General features: G+C 43.8%; 2 protein-coding genes and 1 long non-coding RNA gene across 3 annotated transcripts in view; all 3 read right to left on the minus strand.

The window, feature by feature from the left end:
• Positions 1-2,238: 2,238 nt before the first annotated feature.
• On the minus strand, positions 2,239-4,083 carry LOC137359804 (uncharacterized). The gene is made up of 3 exons (XR_010971568.1): positions 3,965-4,083; positions 3,073-3,229; positions 2,239-2,802 (listed from the first exon to the last, which is right to left on the minus strand). It is a non-coding gene; the product is annotated as an uncharacterized lncRNA (long non-coding RNA).
• An 8,492-nt stretch (positions 4,084-12,575) lies between these two features.
• On the minus strand, positions 12,576-13,802 carry LOC137359810 (deleted in malignant brain tumors 1 protein-like). The gene is made up of 4 exons (XM_068025508.1): positions 13,499-13,802; positions 13,335-13,415; positions 12,982-13,246; positions 12,576-12,657 (listed from the first exon to the last, which is right to left on the minus strand). Exons 1-4 carry the CDS (start codon positions 13,599-13,601, stop codon positions 12,576-12,578), a joined length of 531 nt encoding a protein of 176 aa, XP_067881609.1. The 5' UTR covers positions 13,602-13,802.
• A 519-nt stretch (positions 13,803-14,321) lies between these two features.
• LOC137359811 (deleted in malignant brain tumors 1 protein-like) overlaps positions 14,322-26,748 on the minus strand; it is a 33,135-nt gene continuing 20,708 nt past the window's right edge. Inside the window, exons 4-7 of the mRNA XM_068025509.1 lie at positions 25,721-26,035; positions 20,972-21,286; positions 14,962-15,270; positions 14,322-14,362 (exon numbers count right to left, since the gene is read on the minus strand). Of these exons, the coding sequence (XP_067881610.1) occupies positions 14,322-14,362; positions 14,962-15,270; positions 20,972-21,286; positions 25,721-26,035 (980 nt within the window). The remainder of the gene's footprint in view (positions 14,363-14,961; positions 15,271-20,971; positions 21,287-25,720; positions 26,036-26,748) is intronic.

Raw genomic sequence — 26,748 nt, forward strand, 5'->3', positions numbered from 1 at the left:
AATCGGAACCCATTTCTTCCACACCAATCTTTGAGCCATGCATTTACCTCTGTAATCTTATTTATCCTGCGCTATTTTCCACGTGGCTCAGGTAGTATTGCGGAGATTATTGACTTTGTGGTTCTGCTTTTTAATTTAGCACGAGCTGCTCATAGTCCCTCAGCGGAACCTCTTTCCGAATCCTTCCTCTGTCGTTGGTACCTACATGGGCTACAATAACTGGATCCTTCCCCTTCCATTCCAAGTTCGTCTGAAGCCAAGAAGAGGTCTCCTCAACCTTGGCACCAGGTAGGCAACACAGCCTTCGGGACTCTCTATCTTTGCTGCAGAGAACAGTACCTATTCCCCTAACTATCCTAACCCCTATTTGTACATTTCTCTTTTCTTACCCACTTGAATGGCGCTCTGAACCATGGTGCTGTGGTCAGTTCGCTCATCCTCCCTTCAGCCTGTGCCTTCGTCCACACTGGGAGCAGGAGCCTCATAACTATTGGATATGTCTCCTCCAAAGCTAAATTCTAGATCCCCATACTTGCCTCACTCGCAGTCACACCCTCCTGTCCCTAACTGCAGTCCAAAGTTGATGTAATTAATATAAGGGGCGCGACTGTCTCCGGAAGTACAGTGTCCAGGTAACTCTAACCCTCCCTGCTGTGTCACATTGTCCGCAACTCGGACTCCAGCTCATCAACTCTGAGCCGAATGTCCTCGAGCAGCCAACACTTGTTACAGATGTGGTCACCGTGGATCGCACTAGTGTCCACCAGCTCCCACATAATACAGCTACAACACATCGCCTCCCCAGCTATCTCTATTCTAATTAATTAATTTGGATGTTAAATACTTTAAATGTGAATTTCTTAACTGTACTCATCATCTGTAATCACGTCTCATCATTTAAACCACTTGGCTAATCAAAACAGGCACGGATGAGATACCCACCAATCACCTACCTGTTTTTCTGAGATGACACACCTCAGCTCTGACAGGTGGAGAGATGTAGAAGGGATTCTCTGCCACAGCTTTTTATCTCATGCCGCCGCTGCCCTTCTCACGCAGGTCCACTCTCCATGTGCAGTGATAGCATGCGAAAGGATGACTTGATGTTCGCTGGTGTGATCATGGTCCAGGGAAATTGGGAAGATACGCCAGAGAGTTAGAGCTTAGGCTCCCCAAGGTTCTTTTCAGAAAACAACAACAGAGATCCCATTGTCAGCAGGTTTAATGACAATGTCATGGTTGAGAGAATGAAGTGTTGCAGATCACAGGGACATGGATCAGAGAGAGTAAAGGCGACAGGATTCATTTAATCATACCTGCCTCCATATTAACATAAACCTTAATTATTTTATTCCCTCCATGCCTCCTTAGATTAGATTTAGATTAGAGATACAGCACTGAAACAGGCCCTTCGGCCCACCGAGTCTGTGCCGAACATCAACGACCCATTTATACTAATCCTACACTAATCGCATATACCTACCAAACATCCCCACCTGTCCCTATATTTCCCTACCACCTACCTATACTAGTGACAATTTATAATGGCCAATTTACCTATCAACCTGCAAGTCTTTTGGCTTGTGGGAGGAAACCGGAGCACCCGGAGGAAACCCACGCAGACACAGGGAGAACTTGCAAACTCCACACAGGCAGTACCCGGAATCGAACCCGGGTCCCTGGAGCAGTGAGGCTGCGGTGCTCACCACTGCGCCACGATGCCGCTTTTCCCTGGTTCTGTCTTTGCTAAAAGTAATAATCTCAATCATTACATGGTTCTGAAGAAATCGCATTAACGTGCAAAGCTGGTGCTGTTTCTCTCTCCACAGATGATACCAGACCTGCTCAGTGTTTCCAGCATTATCTGATTTCAAGTCTAATAATGCTCGCCCTCTGCTGGTGGTTACAGGTGTTTCAGTCAGCCGACCAAAAACAAAAATCACCATCAGCTGGAGAGTCAGCACGATGTAGTCGTTCTCCCGACTGAGTAACAATTGCACACCACTGATGACGAACTAAAATACTTAGAATTAAATTGCAAAAACACATTAATTTCTGATCAGATTCTCCTGCTCTACCGCCATACTCCGGGATAGTGCAGCACAGTAAAACGACATTGTATTGTATCTAGGAATTGGTGTATATTTAGAACTTGAATCATAATATTGGAATTAATATTGACAAAGACACACATTACAGCTAAAACATGGAATCAATGTTTTTATTAATTTTGCATTATTTCCATTGTACATCAACACTTACATTATAAACTGCAGTAATTTGTCCACATCGAGTAGATGGCGGTGGAGGAAGCCGATACAATAAATGCAGATAAAAGAGACAGACCATTTATTCTTCGACAGACGTATTCTAAACATTCTTTAATAGGATATGAACATGTGAAACGGTTACAGAACGAATTTCATACCAACTCTTTATTGATAAGCAATGGATTTAATCTCTGTGTCAGTGTTGGTAATTACATGTGGAGGAATGTATCTCAGTATTTGTACAGACAGAGAAATGATCCGAAATCAATTCTGTTTGGTATTTTAATTAAACAGATTACGCACACTTTCAGAGAAAATATGGAGAAAAGCCAAATCTTGTTATTCCAACACCAAGTAATCTGGTGACTGATGAACGCAAAGTGATGCTTATATCGTGAAGTAAAGCACATTCAGCATGTTCACACTGTTGGAAATGTTCATGCCATTGTTTCAGATTTAACACAGAATATTTTCCACCGGTCTGTGATACACCTTTAGACATCATTTGCTGGATTTGAGGCTGACTTTTCAGCTGAAAGGATAACAGAAACGACTTGAGAGGGTTACAGCAATGCCAACCATCAAATAAACACATCAAATACAGTCGATGTTCTCTACTCAGAATATTGATGTTTCAATAATCCTCCTATTTCAATAGTAAGTACACAGAATGTTCTCTGCGATACTTTAGAATCACTGACTGCTGAAGACGCCATTCATTATCATATTAATATAAGAACCAGCCGGGACTGTACACTGTCAGCACAAATAAATGGAACAAATAATACAGCATTGGTCTTACCGGGTTTATGCAGATGTAAGATGTTGAACCGCACAGTCACTGCCCGTCATTGGTGGAATGTCTGCTGCTGTGAACGTGTCACAGTGAACATCCACATTGTTTTCAGGATTGGAGGGAACCAGCAAAGCTGTTTCAGTGCGGGTCTGGGAGTTGTATACTATGGAGAGAAAGATGATGGATTAATTATTGAACTAAAAGTGAGTTCAGTGCGGGTCATCTGTATAAGTGTCAATGAGGTGATGGGGACTGGAATTTGAATGGTTTCCAGCTCCATTCACAGTGTTGTTATTTTCCCGCTGGGTGATAGCAGATGAAGTGGATCTGCTGAGCCCGAATCAGGGTGTTTAGATTGAGCACCTGAAGGATTTCCAGTGAATGTGTTCATAACAGAGATAACGTCAGGATGTATTTTCTAAAATAAGTCCAGCATTTACTTTTGTTCAGAGATACAGCACTGAAACAAGCCCTTTGGCCCACCATCAACCACCCATTTTCGACTAATCCTACACTAATCCCATATTTCTACCACATCCCCACTTGTCCCTATATTTCCCTACCACCTACCCATACTAGGAGCAATTTATAATGGCCAATTTACCGACCAGCCTGCAAGTCTTTTGGCTGTGGGAGGAAACCGGAGCACCCGGAGAAAACCCACGCAGACACAAGGAAAACTTGCAAACGCCACACAGACAGTACCCAGAATTGAACCCGGGTTGTTGGAGCTGTGGCTGCGGTGCTAACCACTGCACCATTGTGCCGCCCCATTGAGGAGACTAATTTGCTTTAATCACAACATGAATTTAAATCAATCAGCAGTCTGTGAGATCGCCGATTGGAATGAAATTCAAAGTAGAAACAGAGAGATGGTGACTGTGGGAGTTTAACTCACTGAGAGTGGAGAGATCACCGCCGGCACTTGTCAGTGTGAAGAGATCATCAGGAACACTGTCCAGCAACAAGTGACCATCCTGAGTGTCAATGGCTCCAGTCTGAACATCATCATAATCACCGGGGACCAGACCTGAGAGGAAATAATGATTTTCACAAAAATCACATGGTAACACTGAATATTTAGAATGATATTGTTAGACGCCAATCTACTCAGGCTTGCCAGGTTTGACTGTGATCTTCAGCTGGAATGAGATTTGAGGCTGAAGAATGGTAGGACCATGTCGTGCCGCGGCAGTTGAGTCATCATAGGCCCGTCATATATTTTAAACGGCAGCCAGCAATCGATTGAAAGACAGGAGCACTGTGGGACATTGGGTGGGAGGACTGACAACTGGTCTGTTTGTAAGATGGCAGCAGTCAGAGCAAGGGTGGAGCCCATGTTTTCTCATGTCTCCCTGTACGTGTTCCTCCAAGCGGCAATGGCAGGAGGGAAGCGCTTTTCCCATCGGAACGGGTGGAGGAGGCCGGCTAGGCTGGCAGGCAGGGCCTGGCAGGAGATTGAGGAGGAGTTGAGCAGACGTGAGGTACTCCCATGTAAGAGGCTTCAGTGCAGGAACAGGATCAATGCCCTGATGTAGTATGGCAAGGTGAGTGCAGTGCCTAACATTAAGCTGACAGCCTTAAATGTCACACAATATGAAAATGAAATTGGAGGAGGGGTGCCCCCACTCATTGGTTCAGATCCTCCTCCATCAGATCCTCCTCCAGCTCAGTGACCACCTCCCTGGTAAGGCATAATCTTCAGTGACACTGCTGCTCTGACATTTGCAGGAAGCAGAGCCTGTGATGGTAAACCCACTCGTGGGTAGCATCATCTGCACTCAAGAAGCTGCTTGCGTGCTACTGTGCTGCCCTGCTAATCCACACTCTGTTCCAGCCTCACGATTCCTGTCCCTCTCTGGGTGCAGCAGACCAACCCTTGGGGACTGCTGTTCTCTCCATCTCTGATGCTCCTCCACAATGGGAGATCTCAAAACAGGAGTGGATGACACCTATTGCAAATTGCTGCTCTCACTTCTCAAGCCCTTCATTGTTTTCATTTTATATACCTATCTTATAAGTCAGAGAGGATGCTCATTCTGAATACCTCTGTTGTGATCGCCAAGATCGGTCAGCCTCCAGATTGCCAGTACCGTGATTCAATATCTCTCCCCTTCCCTCCAGTGCCACAATGCTTTTCACAACCAAAACGTACCTTCCTCTGAACTTCACCTTGGTTATCGATGGCGAGTCTCTGAAACTTTTAGTCTCGCCCGCCTTTCACTAAATTGTGAATAGTTTGGAAAATTGCCATGAATTTCCTGTTTTCTTTGCTCCGTTATCTGCCCAGCATCTTAAAGTGGAGCCTCCACCCACGAGCTCGGTCGACTCGGGGAATATCACCTAACTGTGTAAGGACGTCAGGTTTCCTTTGCACCGCTATCCAGCGGCATTTTCACTCCCAGACTGTGGTCACTGTGGAACAAAATGCTGCCCTCCATTTAAAAGTCACGTGTATCCCATCGAATCACCCATCCAACATACACGCAAATTTCACATTGCACCGCCAAGACAACAGTGTCAGAAAAACATCATGAACTGAAAGTTTAATTCCATTATACTACTGGATACAATCGGGATGATTTTGTAGAAATCCAAATTATTTCTCCATTTTTTTAAACTAAACTCACTCAGCAAATCTCCATGTCTTCAGCAGCATCATTTTCGGGCGAGTGAGTTCTGATTGATTTAATTGTTGATTTTAGATATCAGACAGAGTGATGGGTTAAAAAACGTGATGGTAACAAGTAAAAATGTACCCACCCCGAATTCTAGAGATGTTCCCTTCAGGATATTCTGATCCAGGATCCGTGTCACCCAAACTGTAACTGGTGTAATATTCAATCTGATTGAGGGACTCAATGGAATCAGTAACTGTTAAACACAAACATGGATGGTTATTGGAGAGATTGATTGGCACGTTCGAATAAATAACATAATACCGTCATCATCTGGTGACAATGCCCTGGGACTTTGTATCTGACGTGATTGTGGAAAATTCATCACAGGGACTGCAGTGGTTCAAGAGCAACTAGGGTTGGACCTTAAATGTTGGCTCATACAGCGAGCCGTTAAAACAATACGCAGTACAGCCGGTCGGTCAGATTTCAGACATCAGAGCAGAGACAATAGTGTAAAACATAGTCAGTGAGCACAGTTTCTTAATCCAAAATCCCTCCACCCTGTCTCTTTCCCTTTCAGAGTCTCAAACGGCAGGTGGTGGGGCTCCAAAACCGAGCCCCACCCCGGATAATGGGGTAGAAAAGTGTGCAAGGAGGGCAATAACGGATTTGAAATTCGAGTCATAGAGTCGCACAGCATAGAAACAGGCCCTTCGGCCCACAGCGTCCATACCCACCATAATGCCTATCTATACTATTCCCCCTGCCTGTATTAATTCCACATCCCTCTATGCCTTGCTCATTCAAGTACCTGTCCAGATGCCTCTTAAATGTTACTACTGTTACACTCTCCACCACCTCCTCTGGCAGCTCATTCCAGATAAACACTATTCCTTGTGTGAAAAATTTTATCCCCTTTAAACCTCCTCCCTCTCACCTTAAATCAATGCCCTATAGTTTTAGTCACCCTTAACATGGGAAACAGACTCTGGCCAGTTAACCTATCTATGCCTCTCATCATTTTATATACCTCTATCATGTCCCCTCTCAGTCTCCTTCGGTCCAGGGAAAACAGACCCAGCCTATCCAATCTCTCTTTATTAATCAAGCGCTCCAAGCCAGGCAACAGCTTTGTGAATCTTTTCTGAACCCTCTCTAGCTTAATCACATCTTCCCTGTAGTGCAGCGACCAGAACTGCACACAGTACTCCTAGTGCAGCCTAACCAACGTTATGTACAACTGTAACATGACGTCCCAACTTTTGTACTCAATGCCTCGGCCGATGAAGGCAAGCATGCCATTCGCCTTCTTCACCACCCTGTCTAACTGTATTGCTACTTTCAGAGAACTATGTACATGCACCCCAAGGTCTCTCTGCTCAACAACACTCCCAGGGCCCTGCCATTCACTGTTTATCTCCTTCCCTGGTTCAACTTTCCAAAATGCATCATTTCGCACTTGCCTGCGTTAAATATACCATTTGCCAATCCCTTGCTCACTTTTCCAGTTGATCTATATCCTGTTGTAGCTTTAGATAACCTTCTTCACTGTCCACTATACCACCAATTTTGGTATCATCTGCAAACTTACTAATCATGCCCCCTGCATTCTCATCCAAGTCACCAATATGTATGACAGACAACAGAAGGCCCAGCACCGATCCCTGCGGCGCACCACTGGTCACAGGCCTCCAATCTGAAGAACAACAATCCACTACCACCCTCTGCCTCCTATCACTAAGCCAATTTTGTATCCAATGTGCTACCACACCCTGGATCCCATGTGTTCGAACCTTCCGGAACAACCTACCATGCAGGACCTTGTCAAAAGCCTTGCTAAAGTCCATGTAGACAACGTCCACCGCCCTGCCCTCGTCAATCCTCTTGGTCACCTCCTCAAAAAACTCAATCAAATTCGTAAGATATGTTTTCCCACGCAGAAAGCCATGCTGACTATCCCTAATCAGACCTTGCCTTTCCAAATGCATATAAATTCTGTCTCTCAGAATCCCTTCCAATACATTTCTCACCACTGATGTAATGCTCACCGGCCTGTAGTTCCCTGGCTTATTCCTGCTACCCTTCTTAAATAAAGGCACAACATTAGCTCTCCTCCAGTCTTCCTGTACCTCACCCGTTGCTAATGATGATACAAAACTCTCTGCCAGGTCCCAGCAATCTCTTCCCATAGCCTCCTAGGATACACCTGGTCAGGCCCCGGAGATTTATCCAACTTAATGTGCTTCAAAACCTCCAACACCTCCTCCCTTGTAATGTTGATATGCTCCAGGATATCGCTGGTCCCTCCCTTGAACGCATTAGCTTCCGTGACGTTCTGCACGGTAAATACAGACGAAAAGTATTCATTTACGACCTACCCCATTTCCCGTGGCTCCACACATCGATTACCACACTGATCCTTAAGGGGAGCCTACTCTCTCCCTAGCTACCCATTTACTCTTAATATACTTATTGATTCGTTTAGGATTCTCATTTATCTACCAGGGAAATCGTCTTTGTGTGTTTTGTTGTAACCTCAGAAATTTATCTCAATGGTTAAATCGCTCCCTAAATATATCACAGGACAAAGCTTTCATCGATTTTCTAGTGTTGTTGCCCCAGTATCATGAAGTGGAATTTGTAGATATCATGTTAAGCTTCAGAATACAAAGTGTCAGAATAAGTTTTTTTGTAGAAACCACTGATTTCAGGTAAGGAGTTCCTGATGGGAACGTGTTTCTGATCCAGAAATCCAGTCACCTCGAGAAATAAAATCTGAGTCAATGTGACTGTCTCCTCCTGAGAGCAGTGATTATTTATGGTCTAATTTAAATGGAATACAATTACATGAAAGTTACAAACAAACTGAAATAACGTTCTTTAACCATTCGCGATGGGTGGGAATCTTCCCAAACCCATTGCTCATCTTACTATACACACTGATATAGACACACTCGCACTGTGATAGGCCACCTTCACAGGGTGATAGTGAACGGATTTCTGACAGTGTTCAGTCAGTAAACTGACCATTAAAATGGGGTATTTAAGTGGAAGTGACATTTGTCTGGACAAAATTCGGTCTGAAATATAAAACACAGACCTGAACGCCGGATCTGATAGGAATCCTTGCCAGGTGGAATATTCTCAATCTCTTCATAAATTGCTTGGTATAAACCAGCCGGTGAACCCTTGCCACCAGTGACAGAACCTGTCAGATGAAGAGTAGGGAGATTAAAGTTTAGTTGCAAACCACGAGCGTTTAACAGTAAATTATCTGCGAACACATCCAAATCACAGAGATGCCGATAGTAAAGAGACAAAGCCAGGTATTGTGAATGCAGAGTAGTTTTGTTGTGCATATTTTCGGATAAGTCTATGTATCTATTTTTTTTGCATTCTCATATATTTACCTGCAGCAGACTGGGGACAAATTCAATCAAGTTTGTTAGAAACGATCTCCCCCTGACAAAGCCATGCTGAGTTCCCCGATTAATGCCTGCCTGTCCAAGTGGAGATTAATCTTGTTCCTCAGGATTTTTTCCAATAGTTTCCGTACCACTGATGTTAGATTCACCAACCAGTAATTATCTGGTTTATCCCTGCTACCCCTCTTGAATAATGGTACCACATTCACTGTCCTCAGTCCTCTGGTACATCTCCTGTGATCAGACAGGATTTGAAAATCTGTGTCAAAGCCCCTGCTATCTCTTCCCTTGTCTCACGTAACAGTATGTGGCACATCCTCCCAGGGCAGTACTGTGGCGCAGTGGTTAGCACCGCAGCAACCCGGGTTCAATTCTGCGTACTGCCTGCGTGGAGTTTGCAAGTGCTCCCTGTGTCAGCGTGTGATTCCTCTGGGTGCTCCGGTTTCCTCCCACATGCCAAAGAATTTCAGGTTGACAGGTAAATTGGCCATTGTAAATTGCTCCTAGTTTAGGTAGGTGGCTGGGAAATATAGGGACAGGTGTGTATGTGGTAGGAATATGAAATTAGTGTAGGATTAGTATAAATGGGTGGTTGATGGTCGGCACAGACTTGGTGGGCCGAAGGGCCTGTTTCAGTGCTGTATTTCTAAACTAAGCTATCTCATCTGGGCCTGAGGATTTATCCATTTTAAGCCCACTGAAACATCTAATACTTCCTACCTTTCAATGTTAATTTATTCAAGTATATCACAATTCCCTTCCCTGATCTCTACACCAACATCATCCATCTCCATGGTGAACACAGATGAAAAGTAATAATTTAAAACCTAATCTATGTCATCCGGCTCCACACAGATGGCTACTTTGGTCCCTAATCGGCCCTACTCTTTCCCTGGTTATCCTCTTTCCATGAATATACTTTAAAAACTCCTTGGTATTGTCCTTTATCTTGCTCACAAGTGTTTTTGCATGCCCCCTCTTCGCTCTCCAAAGTCATTTTTTAAGTACGGCCTGTGCTTTCTATACTTTTTTAGGGCTTGCGCTATTTTCAGCGCTCTGAATCTGTCATAAACCTCCTTTTTATTCCTTATCTAATCCTCCATAACCCTTGACATCCAGGGTTCCCTTGGACTTGTTGCTCCTACCCTTCAACTTTACGGGAATATGTTGGCCCTGATCTCTCCTATTTCCTTTTCGAAGGTAAGAGCCCATGGGATCCAGGGCAATTTGGAAAATTGGATCCAAAGTTGGCTTCGTGCCGGAGGCAGAGGGTGACGGTCAAGGGTTATTTTTGCGATTGGAAGCCAGGGACCAGTGGTGTACTGCAGGGATCGGTGCTGGGGCCATTACTGTTTGTAATGTACATTAATGATTTAGACGTGGATATAGGAGGTATGTCAGGAAGACCGCAGATGACACGAACACTACTGGTGTCATAAACAGTGAGGAGGAAAGCCTTAGATTGCAGGACGATATAGATGGGCTGGTAAGATGGGCGAGGGAGTAGCAAATGGACTTTAATCCAAAGAAGTGTGAGGTGATACACTTTGGGAGGACTAACAAGGCAAGGGAGTATACAATGGATGGTAGGACCCTAGGAAGTACAAAGGGTCAGAGGGACCTTGGCGTACTTGTCCATAGATCACTTAAGGCAGCAGCACAGGGAGATAAGTTGGTTAGGAAGGCATATGGGATACATGTATGTATTAGCCGAGTCATATAATATAAGAGCGGGGAGGTTATGATGGAGCTGTATAAAATTATAGTTAAGCCACAGCTGGAGTACTGTGTACAGTTCTGGTCACCACTCCAAAGGAAGGATGTGATTGCACTGGAGAGAGTGCAGAGGCGATTCACCAGGATGTTGCCTGGGCTGGAGCATTTCAGCAATGAAGAGTGACTGGATTGGCTAGAGTTGTTTTCTTTAGAGCAGAGAAGGCTGAGGTGGGACCTGATTGAGGTATACAAAATTGTGAAGGGCATTGATATGATAGATAGGAAGAAACATGCTCCCTTAGCGGCGGGGTCAGTAACCAGGGGGGATAGATTTCATGTAAGGGGCAGGTGTTTGAGAGGGGTATTGAGGAAGAAACTATTCACAAAGAGGATGATTGGAGACTGGAACACACTGCCAGAAGGGGTGGTAGAGGCAGTACCCCTCACAAAATTTAAGGTATTTTGATGAGCATTTGAAATGGGATAGCATGCAAAGCTAAGGGCCAAGTGCTGGGTAACGGGATTAGAATAGATAGGTGCTTGATGGCTGGCACAGACACGTTGGGCCGAAGGGAGTGTTTCTCTGCTGCATAACTCTATGACTCCATGACCTGATCTCGTGCTTGTGATCGTTTGCAAACTACTTCCAGTCTAGTCAAGTTACAAGGCTCGATCTTTTCAGCTTTATGATTGTCTTGTTACAGAGGCTGTTCTGGCCGGGTCCTTGGCAGAGATAACAGGTCTATGCTGTCCTAGCTATGGACTTTTTCTTATTCAGAGAGAGAAAGTGAGATTTTTCTATAAGAACTCTATATTATTATGAAAAGTGCTTTTTATTAAGAGGTCCATTTCTTATAATAAATCAGGAGTGGGTTAGATGGGTGAAATATGAGTGCAAGCGTTGTTTTGGAATGTCGAATCACCGCTGGTGAATACAGGAGGTCCTATACAAGTATCACTTGTCAAAATAACCGACAGGCCCGGTTAGACAACTCGAGATTGGATGCCCAGAGCCCGAATCTGAAGGGCAGGAATTGATACCCAATGGATGAAGAAAGATGAACAGTGAAATAAATAGCTGAATGCACAGCCCAAAAAATCAAATTATCTTCCTGATCCATTGTTACAATAAGTAAATTCTTCCAGAGTTTCATGTATTATGTGATGAACTCTCACAGTGAATGTGAACACTTCAAATCACTCTCCGTTTTGAATGTCACATTTTATTCATTCTGGAGCACCTTGAATGGAGAAAACCAGCAAAAACGACTGCAATGTATTTCTAACAAGGTCACCTGACAGTCCATAGAAAGCTGCATTGACCGAAAGTCTTGCAAGTATATGACATGAAATCTGCGATTTTCTGTTTGTTCCACGGTAAGATATGAGCCTCACCTGTTCTGATTGACTTTTTCTGTATAACCACCATCAGTGAGACCAACACACAGATTAGCAGGACTCCGAAGCAGACTGCAACTAGGATGGAAGTAGTTTTATATCCCTGTTCTTAATGACAAAAATAAAGAAAGGTTTAGCACAGACACAGTCCATCTTGTGTGATAAAATATTTGCAAGAAGTATTTAATAATTATATCCACTGCTTCCAGGCAATGAGTTGGGCTGAACATTCCCCATTATGTGGTGCACATTGCACCAGAGGAAAGTGTGAAACAATCTAAATTACAGAGACAGTGCCCCCATGTTTCTGATCAGTGCAGGACAGTTCAGGTACAGCCAGAAACTGGGATTAGCGGAATTTAAACTGGACCATTTGAAATATGCGGTGAGGCAACAAAATGTTCCAGTCAATGAGAACGTGCACATAGCATCTTCAGAAAATGACAACAATACCAATTCAACTAATACAAACTCTAATGCTAGCTGGACTATTAATAATGGTAAGTACCTGCAGATGTGGATGGGAAAGCAATTGGAGGCACATCGAACCCTATGGAATATATTGTACAAAAAGTTCAGGAGGATGAAATTTCAGCACTTTCCATTTAAACGATAAATACTGTTCTTAATTTCCCGAACTAATGAGTCAATTTAACAAAACAAGGTACCCTAACCCCACTCTCCAAACCCTGCCACCCTCACCGGAACAAATCACACTGGCATCTTCCTTGTGATCACAGTCAGATTGAGCCGGCGATGAGGAAGGACAGTCGGCCAGAGAAGATTCGCTTCCAGTGCACTTCACCTCATCCAGCCAGATAACACCGACACCCTGAGAAAAAGTAGCTCCTCCAGGGGCCAATAGAGCGTGACCACAACCCAGCTGTCTGCAGACAACATTGGCATCGGACAAATCCCAGGAGTCATCACAAACCGTGCCCCAGCTGTTATTGCACAATATCTCCACTCTCCCAGAGCAGTTGGTGTTACCTCCAAACAGGCGCAACCAATGTCCAGAATCTGGCAAAGAGAATCAATTATTATTATTGATGTAGTATAAGACAGGAGTACAAGTCAGATAGTTGGTATAATAAAGAGGAAGTAGCACCTGGTGAAAGTACATGTTTACAATCATATTCTCGAATGCAGTCCTCTGATCGATGGAGCTGCTCCTCAGTTACTTTTGCTTCTGTTGAGAAGAGAAACATGCTGACTGTATCAGCCACCAATGTTTGAAATGACACTCACAGATTGAGACGTTTGTTGTGTTACCTGAACAAATAACACCAGCATCCTCCCTGTGTTCACAGTTGTGTTTCCCCCACGGTTCTGTTTGACACTGCCAAAGGAACGATTCGTGTGAAATACACTCCATCCCATCGAGCCAAATGGGTCCAGATCCTTCTCCGAATGACAGAGTGTAATAATCGATAGAACTGAGGGGACCGCACTGTAACTGTTTACAGATCACTTCTGCATCAGGTCCATCAAGTGTATCCGAGCACACTGTTCCCCAGGTGCCATTGTAGAACACTTCCACTCTCCCCTCACAGCGATGCTTCCCATTCACCAGCCGCAGCTCTTTGTGCTCTGTCAATGACACAAGAAATATCCAGATAGTTAGATTGATAACTCGTTGTATGTTCATACTGCACAGCTCAACACATGCTGCACCAGTTGTGTTCACTGATTTCCGGTAAGTATTCAAGAAAAGCGATAGAAAAACACCGGCAGCCCATAATGTATTAAAGAATAATCAACACGGATTGAACAACAGAAAGACAAACAACGTTACTGAATTGTTTTCAGACGTTACAGAAAGATAACGGGGATAATGCAGTCGACGCAACATGCATGTTTTTTTCAGAAGGCCTCCGACAAGGAACCACATCGTGAGATCATGACTGGGGTCAGAGCATGTGAAGTCAAGAGATCAGTGGAAGAATAGTATAAGACGAGCTACAAAGCACACTGTCGGGTTTAAATGTGGTAACCCAGAATGGCGGAAGGTGGGAAGTCGTGTTCCACAGGTCTGGGGTCACTGCTGCTCAATATTTACATAAACGATTTTGACTTAGACAAGGGAGACATGATTTCAAAATTTCAGATGACAGCAATTTGGGGATATAGTTAACACTAAGAACAACAAATACGAAATACGGAAGACGTTAGTAAAAGAGCCGAATGGGCAAACAATTGCCAAATGAGTTGAATACAGATAAGTCTAAGGTGGTCAGTGTTGATAGGAAGAATAAAGAGGCAACGTACTTCTTGTAAAATAAGGATTAAAATGATGTATAACAGCAAAGAGACCTCGGGATACAGGGGCACTAATCACTTATAAAGTGACAGAAACCGAAGCTAGTGATCATAAATATAGGATGATCATGAACAAATCTGATAAGATATTCAGGAGAATTATTTTTTTTAGCTCGGAGTGGTTTGAATTTTGAATTCCGAACACATGCAATTGTTGAAGTGATGAGCGTCGATGCCTTCAAGGTAAAGCTGTATAGGTACATGAAGAAGAAAGAAGTAGGCGGATATGCAAAGAGGGTTAGATGCAGTGATATGGGGCGATACTCGTGGGCAGCATAAACATCACATTGACCAGTAAGGCCGAATGGCCAGATTCTGTGCTGTCCATTGTATGTAATTCGATGTCATATCTTCCCTGTGAAGCCATGTGCACAACACTACGGAAAATGGGCACATGGAAGCACCCTTACCTGAACACAAGATCCTCACATCTTCTTTATGAGAACAGTCGTGGTTACCCCACGATGCTGAGGGACATTCCCAGAGAAATGATTCGTTACCGAAACACTTCAGTTCATCCAACCAAACTGGCCCTGAGCCTCGTTCACAAGATGCCGGAAGTGCCAGGTCCAAGGCCTTTCCACAACCCAGCTGTTTGCAAACCACGTCAGCGTCCGCCAGATCCCAGGAATCATCACAGACTGAACCCCATATCCCATTGTAATAAATCTCCACTCGGCCAGTACATGGGCTTCCACCGTCAGACAGCCTTACCTGCACGTGGTCTGTTGGACAACAGTACAGGAGGATTATACTTTCAATAGACATTCACCTCATCACTCAATGCAACTCATTGCACCATCACCAGCTTTAAAACAAGACATGTTAAATGCGCCTGCGACAGGTAAATAAAGCTATAAAACAGAATATCTGTTTACACATGCTTCTTACACAGAATGTAATGAACAGAAATGTTTCAGATATCCTACTACATCTGGCTTTGACATGTTATGTTCTCCAGTTCCCATTTTATGTTTTGAACGCTGTGTACGTTGTTGTACAGGCGATCACTCACACGAATAACAATTAATTTATACCCATGTTTTATTACTGTATATGTTCGTTGTCCATGTATGTTACCCTTATCTGTTATCTTGGTCAGACATTTACTGTCATCTCCTATTGCCTTTATCTTGAATTGCAAGTGACTTGCATTTATCTAGCGCCATTAACGTAATGCATCATCCCAAGGCGCAGTGCAGGAGTGATATCAAAGAAAATTTAACACAGAGCACCAAAGAATATATTAGGTCACATGACCAAAAGCGAAGTCAAAGAGTTTGCTTGTTATGGAGTATCTTGAAGCAGGGAAGAGAGGTTGACAGGCAGAGAGATTTAAGGAAGCAATTCTGGAGCGTGTGACCTTTGCAGCTTAAGGCACGGCCGCCATGGTGCGCAATTGAAATCAGGAATGCTCAAGAAGCCAGAACTGGGAGCTGTCAAACTGGAGCCGATTGCAAAGAGAGGAGCTGCGAGGCCAGGAAGGGATTTGAAAACAAGGATGAGAAATTTAAAACCGCGCATTGCTGGGAAAAGTAGGTCAGTGAGCAGAGGGCAGATGCCTGAGTGGCAATTGGTCGAGACAGCAGAACTTGCAGAGGTTGGAACTAAGGAAGCCAGCCAGGATTACATTGGAATTATCGAGTCTGGAGGGAAAAGGGCAATCGACAAGAATAGATCACGGCAAATTTGGGTGATGTCATGGAGGTGAAAATAGACAGTGTTAATGAAGATATGGAGATTTGGTAGGAGGCTCACCCCGGGATCAAATGTAACACCAAGATTACAAGCAGTCTGCCTGAGTCACAGACAGTTGGTGTGGCGAGAAATGGAGTTGGCAGCAAGGAAACATGCGATGGGGACTGATGGTTTCTATCTTTTCAATACTGAGTTGGAGGAATTTTCTGCTGATGCAGTACTGAATGTCAGACTGGAATTCTGACAGTGTACAGGCTGTGGAGGGCTCAAGAGAGCTGAATGTGAGGTAGAGTTGGATACAGTGAGATACATGTGGAAACTGAGGCTCAGTTTGTGGATATCACTGAAAGGTAGCATGTAAATGAGAAATGAGGTATCAATGGATAGATCCTTTGGTGACACTGTAGGTGACTTTGCAGGAGCGGGAAGAGAAGACATTGCCGGTAACTTTCTGACTATGACTGCACAGATAAGACTAGAACCAGCTGAGTGCAGTCCCACCCAGCCAGGGGATAATGGAGAGGGGTTGGAGAGGAATTTCATGATCAATCATATCAACATTTGTAGACAAGTCAAGAAATAGGAGGAGGAAACGTTTAGATTTGTTACAATCACTTAGGATGACATTTGTGACTTTGATAAGAGTTATTCTGGTCTTGTGGTGTGGATAGAAATCGGATTTGAGGAATTGGAACATGCAGTCCATAAAAGATGAGCATGGATTTGGGAGGCGACAACACATTCAAGGACGTTGGCGAGCAACGAACAGTTGGAGCTGGGGCAATAATTTGCATGGACAGGTGGTCAATGGTTTCTTTCTGAGGAGAGGCATGATGACTGCCGATTTGAAGGAGAGGGGGCTGAACATGAAGAGAGAAAGAGAGAATCGTTAATATTGTCAGCTGTCATGGGACCCAGGAAGGGAATGTCTCTGTTCAGTATCTTAGTAGAAATAAGGCGCACACAGCAAGACGTGGATTTCATCAACAGCATAGGTTCAGAGAGAGCGTGAAGGACTCTAGGAGAGAAACAAGAAAAGCGAATTCAGTGTGATGGTGCGGGGTGGGGTTGAACAACTGATAGGAAGTTAGGCCCGGTGGATTGGGGAAGAAAGGTAAGTTGTGGAGGCGACTGAACAGATATTTTTGAACTTTGTGACAAAAAGTCTAGGAGTCCTCTCATTTATTTTTGGAGTTCAGGGTGGACGAGGCAGGGGAGTGGTTCAGGGGGAAGATTTATGATGGAGAATATATGCTGCGCGTTTCCTTTGCCTTCCTGGATGATCATTGTCTAACGGGTGGTTTTAGCAAAGAAGAGCAGGAACCGATGATGCTTTATGTGATTGATCCATTCAAGATTATATTACCAGATTGTTGGCCAGATGTCACCCAGCCTTTCTGTTTTTTTTAAATTCTTTCATGGGGTGTGGGTGTTACTGGCAAGGCCAGAATTTCTTTTATCCGCCCTATATATTACTTCCAATTCATACTGGAGAATGTAACGTCCACAAGTTCTACCCTTGAACATCAGTCTTGCAATATACAGTATCTTCGTGTAGAACTATGTTCCAGGGTCGTGTTGATTATAACATTATCATAAATAGATGTAATATTAATTGCATAACAGAATCACTTACTTTTGTAAGGATGGGACTCTGTATTTGACAATGAAGACATTTGAGTAATTTTAGAGATAAACCATACGTCTGAACAGAGAATATGCAGACCTCTCTGTCCAGACAGGCTGCTGCTATTATGTTCAATGAGCAGACGAAACTTGTGAGGCATATTATCAATTGCTATTGTCTGTAAAATATCAATGATCTAAACTACCAATTATATCAATATATGACTGTTGGAGTGAACAAAGAGGGCAGAAAACAGGATCTCTCTGCAAAATGTTGGACAGGATCAGGAAGTGTCATTGGACAATTGAACTCCAGATGTGTAGACCTCCTGGCTGAGCAGGAAACCAGTATTTAATCTGGACGAGACAAAAATGATTGGACTAATTGCGTCAGGCACTTTGGGGAATAAGAATCAGGATGTGACCCATCAGATAGAGAAGTAGAAGACAAGGAGAAGACACATGGCTTCTGTAGGCGGACATAAATGTTGGGTGGAGCTGGACATCTACCTAACTAAAGAACAAGATGACATACTCTACTCTGTCCAGTGACTGAGTGTGTAATAACCATTCGGCACTGTAAACTTCTGACGTGAAACGATGGAATGTATTGAATGCCGCTGTGTCCGAAAAAAATACTTACTGTAACCAATCGGTATTAAATCTGAATCATTAACTATCTCATATGTTGTAAGTTCCACTCTGTCATATTTAAATAAATGTTCGTTGGAACAACCCCAAACTATCATTAGCGAAATATCAGCACGGTTTTGTGAAGGGTAGGTCGTACCTCACAAACCTTATTGAGTTTTTCTAGAAGGTGACCAAACAGGTGGATGAGGGTAAAGCAGTGGATGTGGTGTATATGGATTTCAGTAAGGCGTTTGATAAGGTTCCCCACGGTAGGCTATTGCAGAAAATACGGAAGTATGGGGTTGAAGGTGATTTAGAGCTTTCGATCAGAAATTGGCTAGCTGAAAGAAGACAGAGTGTGGTGGTTGATGGCAAATGTTCATCCTGGAGTTTAGTTACTAGTGGTGTACCGCAAGGATCTGTTTTGGTGCCACTGTTGTTTGTCATTTTTATAAATGACCTGGAAGAGGGTGCAGAAGGGTGGGTTAGTAAATTTCCGGATGACACGAAGGTCGGTGGAGTTGTGGATAGTGCCGAAGGATGTTGTCGGGTACAGAGGGACATAGATAGGCTGCAGAACTGGGCTGAGAGATGGCAAATGGAGTTTAATGCGGAAAAGTGTGAGGTGATTCACTTTGGAAGGAGTAACAGGAATGCAGAGTACTGGGCTAATGGGAAGATTCTTGGTAGTGTAGATGAACAGAGAGATCTTGGTGTCCAGGTACATAAATCCCTGAAGGTTGCTACCCAGGTTAATAGGGCTGTTAAGAAGGCATATGGTGTGTTAGCTTTTATTAGTAGGGGGATCGAGTTTCGGAGCCACGAGGTCATGCTGCAGCTGTACAAAACTCTGGTGAGACCGCACCTGGAGTATTGCGTGCAGTTCTGGTCACCGCATTCTGGGAAGGATGTCGAAGCTTTGGAAAGTGTGCAGAGGAGATTTACTAGGATGTTGCCTGGTATGGAGGGAAGGTCTTCCGAGGAAAGGCTGAGGGACTTGAGGTTGTTTTGGTTGGAGAGAAGGAGGAGGAGAGGTGACTTAATAGAGACATATAATATAATCAGAGGGTTAGATAGGGTGGATAGTGAGAGTCTTTTTCCTCAGATGGTGATGGCAAACACGAGGGGACATAGCTTTAAGTTGAGGGGTGATAGATATAGGACAGATGCCAGAGGTAGTTTCTTTACTCAGAGAGTAGTATGGGCGTGGAACGCTCTGCCTGCAGCAGTAGTAGACTCGCCAACTTTAAGGGCATTTAAGTGCTCATTGGATAGACATATGGATGAAAATGGAATAGTGTAGGTCAGATGGTTTCACAGGTCGGCGCAACATCGAGGGCCGAAGGGCCTGTACTGCGCTGAAATATTCTGATTCTAATTCTAAAAAACAAACATCGGTCGAGGCTTTCATTCTGCACAATACAACTTCCCCAGAACATATGCCTGCATTGACATGCTGCACAATGGACCTTTCAAGCATCTGGTCCAAAACATCTGTTTACTTTTATACACAGCCTAATGAAACTTACACCAGAACAACTCCCACACAGCTACCTGCTCTTATATACTGTACAATGGAACTGATTGCAAGCTCGACGCCGGATTTGATACCACAGCTGAGAGTCCAATTCTGTATTCTATTTATCACAAAATAGAGATCTTTCACGTCTATCATCATTCACCTCCCTTCCTGCCGCAGCCCATCTGCTGCTGAAATGCTCACCCATGCTTTGCTGTCTGTGGAACAGCATATTTCAATGTTCTCCCGGGTGATAACCCATCCTGCATCCTCCAGAAACATCAGCTCATCCAAAGCTTTGTCGCCTGCCCTCCATTAAGCCCCTCTCAGGAACGCCACTGCACTCACTGGTATCCCTGCTGCCAATGCATCGAGTTTTCAATTATGATCTTCATGTTCAGACACCTTCATGCTCTCCCCCTGCCATCAGTATAACCTCCTCCAGCCTGAATCATTTCGAGAGCTCTGCATTTGTCTGAATCCAGCTTCTTGTACATCTCCCACCTCCATCCCCCACAACTTTCAGTCTAGCCTTTAACCATCTAACCACCCAGATGAGAATTTCCACCCCAAACATCTCTGTGTCTCCGCCTCTTCAAATCCAACCATCTGACTAAAAGTTTAGTCACCCACTCTAACATCTCTTTGACTGGCTCTGTGTCAGTTTTCTGTCCGATTACATTCCTGATAAACTCTTTGTGATGTATGTGTTTATTGAAAGTTCTGTGAGAAAAAAGTTCTTGTTGTTTAATTGTGTCCGTGTTCTCTCTCCCTGAACACCACCCAGTCCATCCCCAGCTCCCCCACCGCCCACCCTGCTCATCCCCTACCCCCAAATGAAATTACTGATTTGAGACACCCAGGAACAAGTAACCTGTATTATCACTTTTCTCAGCAGATTAGACATTTCACTTCTTTGTTATTGTAAAAGCAGTGAAGAATTTGTTTACCTGAACACAGGACCCCAACATCCATACTGTCAGTGAGAGACGAATTCAATGTGAACAAACTGCAGTTCTGGAGCTGCAATTCATTTCCTCCACATTGGACATCATTCACCCAGACGGGTCCTTCACCCTTTCCGTCCTTTGGATAGTTATAAGTGGCTGTCGCTTCACCGCAGCCCAGCTGTGTACAGACCACGTTGGCATCATTCAGGGTCCAGAGACTGTCCTGCAATCTCCTCCAGCTGCCGGTGTAGTAAATCTCCACTCGCCCATCACACCAGCTTCCCCCGTTAGTCAGCCTTAGTGACCAATTTTCATCTACAATATGAAACACAATGGTGAAATTGAAGCATAGTTTGCTGCCACCAGAAAAGTTATTAATTTTGTTGGTTACTATTTCTGTCATCATTGTTCAGAAGGCTTGTCGGCAGATGTTGTTCACCATCACCTTTTCTCAGTAAATACATTTTGGAGACATACCGAGTAGCTTCCGCTGTTTAAACTGGGGGCCAAGGGTAAAATGAACTGGAGGTGAGCGCGGCACATACCGGCAATTGATAAGTTAAGAGACCGAAGGGTGGGGCAGGGGCTTTAAATGGCTCCTGACAGATGACAGTTCCTTTCATCCCATATGGAGAGAAACAGACAAGTTTACGTTGCCACAATGCTTCCGATGACATCTCAAGTCGCCTCACAGGCAATGAAGCACTTTTGATTTGTCATCACTAATGATGACAGGTGACTGACCCGAGGGACTGAAGGTTGTCCTCCTGTCCACATGTACTGATATTTCCTGCTCTCGCCCTGTACGTGAAGCATCATCAACGTTTATTCCAATTTCTCCCCCTCATCTTCACATGGTCCATCTTCAACTCTTCCATTCCCTTCCTCAACATCTCTGTCTCTGATTCTGGGGATAGGCTATTAACTAATATAAAGAGTAAGCCCAGTGACTCTCACAGTTATCTTGTCTATGATTCCTCACACCACGATTCCTAGAATGATTCTATCACATTCTTCCACTTTCTCCATCTGCATTGTATCTGTCTGGTGATGCAACCGATCATCCCAGTGCTTCCAGATATGTCTTCCTTTTTCCACAACCGAGGATTCTCCTCATCTCCTCATCCACCCACCATGGTTGACAGGGCCCCATCATGTCCATTCCATTTCCCATACTTCTGCTTTAACCCTTTCCCCCCTCGCAGAACCATGATAGGATTCTGCTTCTCCTCATCTTCCACTCCATCAGCTTCCATATTCAACAGATGATCTTCCACCATTTCCACCACCTTTAATGTGATAGCACTACCAAGCACATCTTCCCCTTCCCTCCACTTTTAACATTCCAAAGGGACCATTCGCTCTGTGACACCCTGATGCACTCTTCAATCATTCTCAGCACCCCTTCCCACAGGAACTTCCCAGGCAAGCGCAGAAGATGCAACCACTGCCCTTTTACCTCCACCTTTCTCACCGTCCAAGCCGGCAAATACTGCTTCCAAGTAAAACAACGATTTGCTCGTACTGCTTTCTCTTCAGTATACTGTATTTGCTGTATTGACTGATTATGATGCGTCTCCTTTACATTGGCACAGCAAACACAGTCGAGTGATTAATTTGCAGAACACCTTTGTTTAGTCTGCAAACTTCACCTTTATCTTCCTTGTATTCATTGTATACTCCACTCCCACTCTGACCTCTCCCTCCTCTTTCTCCTACACAGTTCCAATGAAGGTTAACATAAGTTTGAGAAATAGCAAATTAAAAGCAAAATTCAGCGCGTGCTGGAAATCTGAAATAAAAACAAGAAATGCTGGAAATACTCAGCAGGTCTGGCAACATCTGTGGAGAGAGAAGCAGAGTTAACGTTTCAGATCAGTGACCTGCCTTCACAACTGACAAATATTAGAAACGTAACAGGTTATAAGCAAGTTAAGTGGGTGTGGGGCAAGAGATAACAAAGGAGAAGGTGTACATAGGATGAGGTTACAGAATAGCTGACCAGAATGACATGGAGCAAAGATGTGTTAGTGGTGTGTTAAAAGACAAAACATTAGTACAGAAAGGGTGTTAACAGACTGAAAATTGAACAGCCACAAGTACAAACATAATAAAACAGTGGGTAACCCAACTGACCAAACTCAGATGAAATAATATAAAAACAAAAAAAAAATTAAAATTGGAAAAGAAAAAATAACTCAAAATAAAAGTAAAATGGAGGGCCCGTCATGCTCTGAAATTATTGAACTCAATGTTCAGTCCGGCAGGCTGTGGGGTTCCTGATCGGAAAATGAGATGCTGTTCCTCGAGCTTGCGTTGATGTTCACTGGAACATTGCAGCAATCCCAGGACAGAGATGTGAGCATGAGAGCAGGGGGAGCGATGAAATGGCAAGCAACCAGAAGTTCAGGGTCCTGCTTGAGGACTGTTGGAGGTGTTCACAAATCAGTTATGCAGTCTGCGTTTGGTCTCCCCAATGTTGAGGAAAGCACATTGTGAGCAGCGAATACAATATACGACATTAAAATAAATACAAGTAAATCGCTGTTTCATCTGCAAAGGGTGTTTGGGGTCTGGAATAGTGAGGGGAGAGGAGGTAAATGGGCAGGTATTACACCTCCTGCGATTGCAGGTGAAGGTTCTGTGGGAAGGGGATGAGGTGGTGGGGTAGCGGAGGAGTGGACCAGGGTGTCACGGAGAGAACGATCCCTTCAGAATGCTGACAGGGGAAGGGAGGGGAAGATGCATTTGGTAGTGGCATCACGCTGGAGGTGGCGGAAATGGCGGAGGATGATCCTTTGGATATGGTGGCTGATGGGGTGGAAAGTGAGGACAAGGGGAACCCTGTCACTGTTTTGGGAGGGAGGGGAAGGGGAGAGGGTAGAGGTGCAGGAAATGTGCCAGGCACGGTTGAGGGCCCTGTAAGCCACTGTGGTTGTAAGGACCTCCTATAAGGACTCCATTCCATTCTCCAAGATTCTCCGTCTCCGACGCATCTGCTGTGATGATGCTACCTTCCATGACAGCGTTTCTGATATGTCTTCCTTTTTCCTCAACCGAGGATTCCCCCCCCCCGCCACCCCCACTGCGATTTACTTGTACTTCTTTCAATGTAATGTACTGCATTCGCAACAAAAACGACTTGAGAGGGTTACAGCAATGCTAACCATCAAACAAATACTCCAAATGTATGATCTCTTCAGAATATTCCTGCTTCAATAAGCCTCCTATTTCTTTATTAAGTATAGAAAATGTACCCTGATACTCCCTTCAATCATTCTCAACACCCCTTCCCACAGGAACATCCCATTAAAGCACAGGAGTTCCAACCACTGCCCTGTTACCTCCACCTTTCTCACCATCCAAACTCCAAAACACTGCTTCCAAGTGAAACAACGATTTACTTGTACTGCTTACTCTTTCGGATACTGTATTTACTGTATTGACTGATCATGATGCGTCTCCTTTACATTGGCAGACCAAACACAGTGGAGGGATTACTTTGCAGAACACCTTTTTCAAGTCTGCAAGCTTTACCTTTCGCTTCCAGTTGCCTGTCATTTTCATTGTCTACTGCACTCCCACTCTGACCTCTCCCTCCTCTTTCTCCTGGACAGTTCCAATGCAGGATAATATAAGTTTGAGAAACAGCACTTCCTCTTTCCACTAGACTCTTTACAGCATTTTAGAATGACCACTGAGTTCAGCAATTTCAGATCAGATTCCCTCCCCCTTTTTTTCTTTTTTGGACGATATTTGACTTCCAATTTGCACCTCCTCTAGAAATGTGCTTTTTACTTGGCCCATTCTAACATACTTTTGCTCTGCATTGTTCGTTTTACCATTTCATCTCTCCTGTCTTTCACCACATCACGGAGCGTTCCTTTCATTCTTTCCTTGTTACCCCCTTTCTTTAAAAAAAACTGTTAAATCTCTAAGTTCTGATGAAAGATCCACAATCTGAAAGGTTGATACTCTTTCTGTCACCATGGATGCTGCCAGAACTGCTGAGTATTTCCAGCACATCCTGTTTTTATTACCTATATTGCAAATTGTGAAACGTGGGAGCACTTTTGCATTGAGCAGTGTCCCACATACAGTGATCAGATAACTGAGCAGAGAATCTGTTATATGAGGGTGCTGGCTGAGAGATAAATATAATCCTGGAAATTGGGAGAATTTAAATTTACATCAAAATTGTGAAATTTTCAAAGACATAGCACATTGGTGAAATAACGAATTATGCCATTCACTATAATTTTATTGCAATCGGTGTGGTGGAACTTAAAATATATCTCACACTATGTATCTTGCAACAAGTTCACAGTGTTTTCTATTAAACAGATGATCTTTGCAGAGAATTCCATTATAATTCATTTTTGAACTGCCTCCATTGATAACAGTTTCAATGCTCGAGCAACATTTACATTCAATGGCAGTGGTCCTGGGAGCGTCTTGCTGACTCTATAGCCCTTGAAAAATGCTCCAGATTTACCCGGAAATAGATATTATATGACGAGAAGTACTACCAACGAGTCATTGTATGCATAAATGTTTACTGGAGTGAAGCTTTGATTCATTTGTAATTTAATTCAGACCAATAAACCCACAAACACATCTCAGAATCTTATTGACAAAGGAAGCATGGGATCAGCAAAACTAGTGAATCAGAGACCTGTGGAAATAGTCAATGATGCTTGACAGCAGAGCGGTTGGTGTATTTCAGTTCAATTGACTGAGATGACTCACCCGTACAGATGACACCTGCATCGTTTTCATGGGAGAAGCTAAACTGTTCCCAGGATGAAACAGGACAATCCCACAATCGCGTCTCGTTCCCCAGACACCTGTAATTTTCCTTCCACACTGCACCAGTACCCTTTCCAAAGCGGGCTCCTCCCGGGATTGAGTTTACTGCCCCACACTGTAAGTGCTCACAGACCACTTTGGCGTCTTCCAAATCAAAGTAAAGGTCACACAGCGTCCCCCACTGGTGTCCATGTAGCACCTCCACCCGACCGGAGCATCTGTCCATCCCACCAACCAATCGAAGTTCAGGTTTTCCTGTATTGAAAACAAATACAAATCCAAATAATTTCTAAATCATCCTCTGCATAGAAAGAGCAAAATAGAAAATGGGTAAAAAGAGGAGAATTTTATCAACACGATTATCCAACCATACTTTACACAAATTATCTATCAAAAACAATTTGAATTACTACAGCAACACAAAAGTAAAATACTGCGGCTGTTGGAGATCTGAAATGAAACAGAAAATGCTGGAAATACTGAGCAGTGCGAGCAGCATCTGTGGAGAAAACAAGAGAGTTATGTTTCAGGTCTGTGTCCTTTCCTCACAATAATTACTACAGGACCTCTTTAAGAAGTTGGCTGAATACTCAAAAGTTAACAGTTCTTCTTTCAAACGTTAATCGATTGTTGGACTTTATCTCTTGGTACTTGGAATATAAAACTCAGAAGGATGTGATGTTTATATTGTATCTGTTGTCGCTTTTGTGCACCGCACTTCACAAAACCATCAGCTTTGGAGTTGGTGCTGGACAGAGTCACTGGAATGACAACTATGCTTCAAGCGTTACATTATGAAGACAAGTTGCATAAACTTTGTTTGCAGTAGATTGCGTTTAGAAGGATTAGACATTATCGAGTTGACGTGTTTAAAATGTTTAACGGTTTTGATAGATGCGCTAGAGAAGATCAAAAGAACAAATACAAAACAAGGCCATTTAGGAGCTGCTTTTCTTCATGAGGGATGT

This window comes from Heterodontus francisci, unplaced genomic scaffold (genome assembly GCF_036365525.1).
Source record: "Heterodontus francisci isolate sHetFra1 unplaced genomic scaffold, sHetFra1.hap1 HAP1_SCAFFOLD_93, whole genome shotgun sequence".
In the NCBI taxonomy this organism is placed as follows: domain Eukaryota; kingdom Metazoa; phylum Chordata; class Chondrichthyes; order Heterodontiformes; family Heterodontidae; genus Heterodontus; species Heterodontus francisci.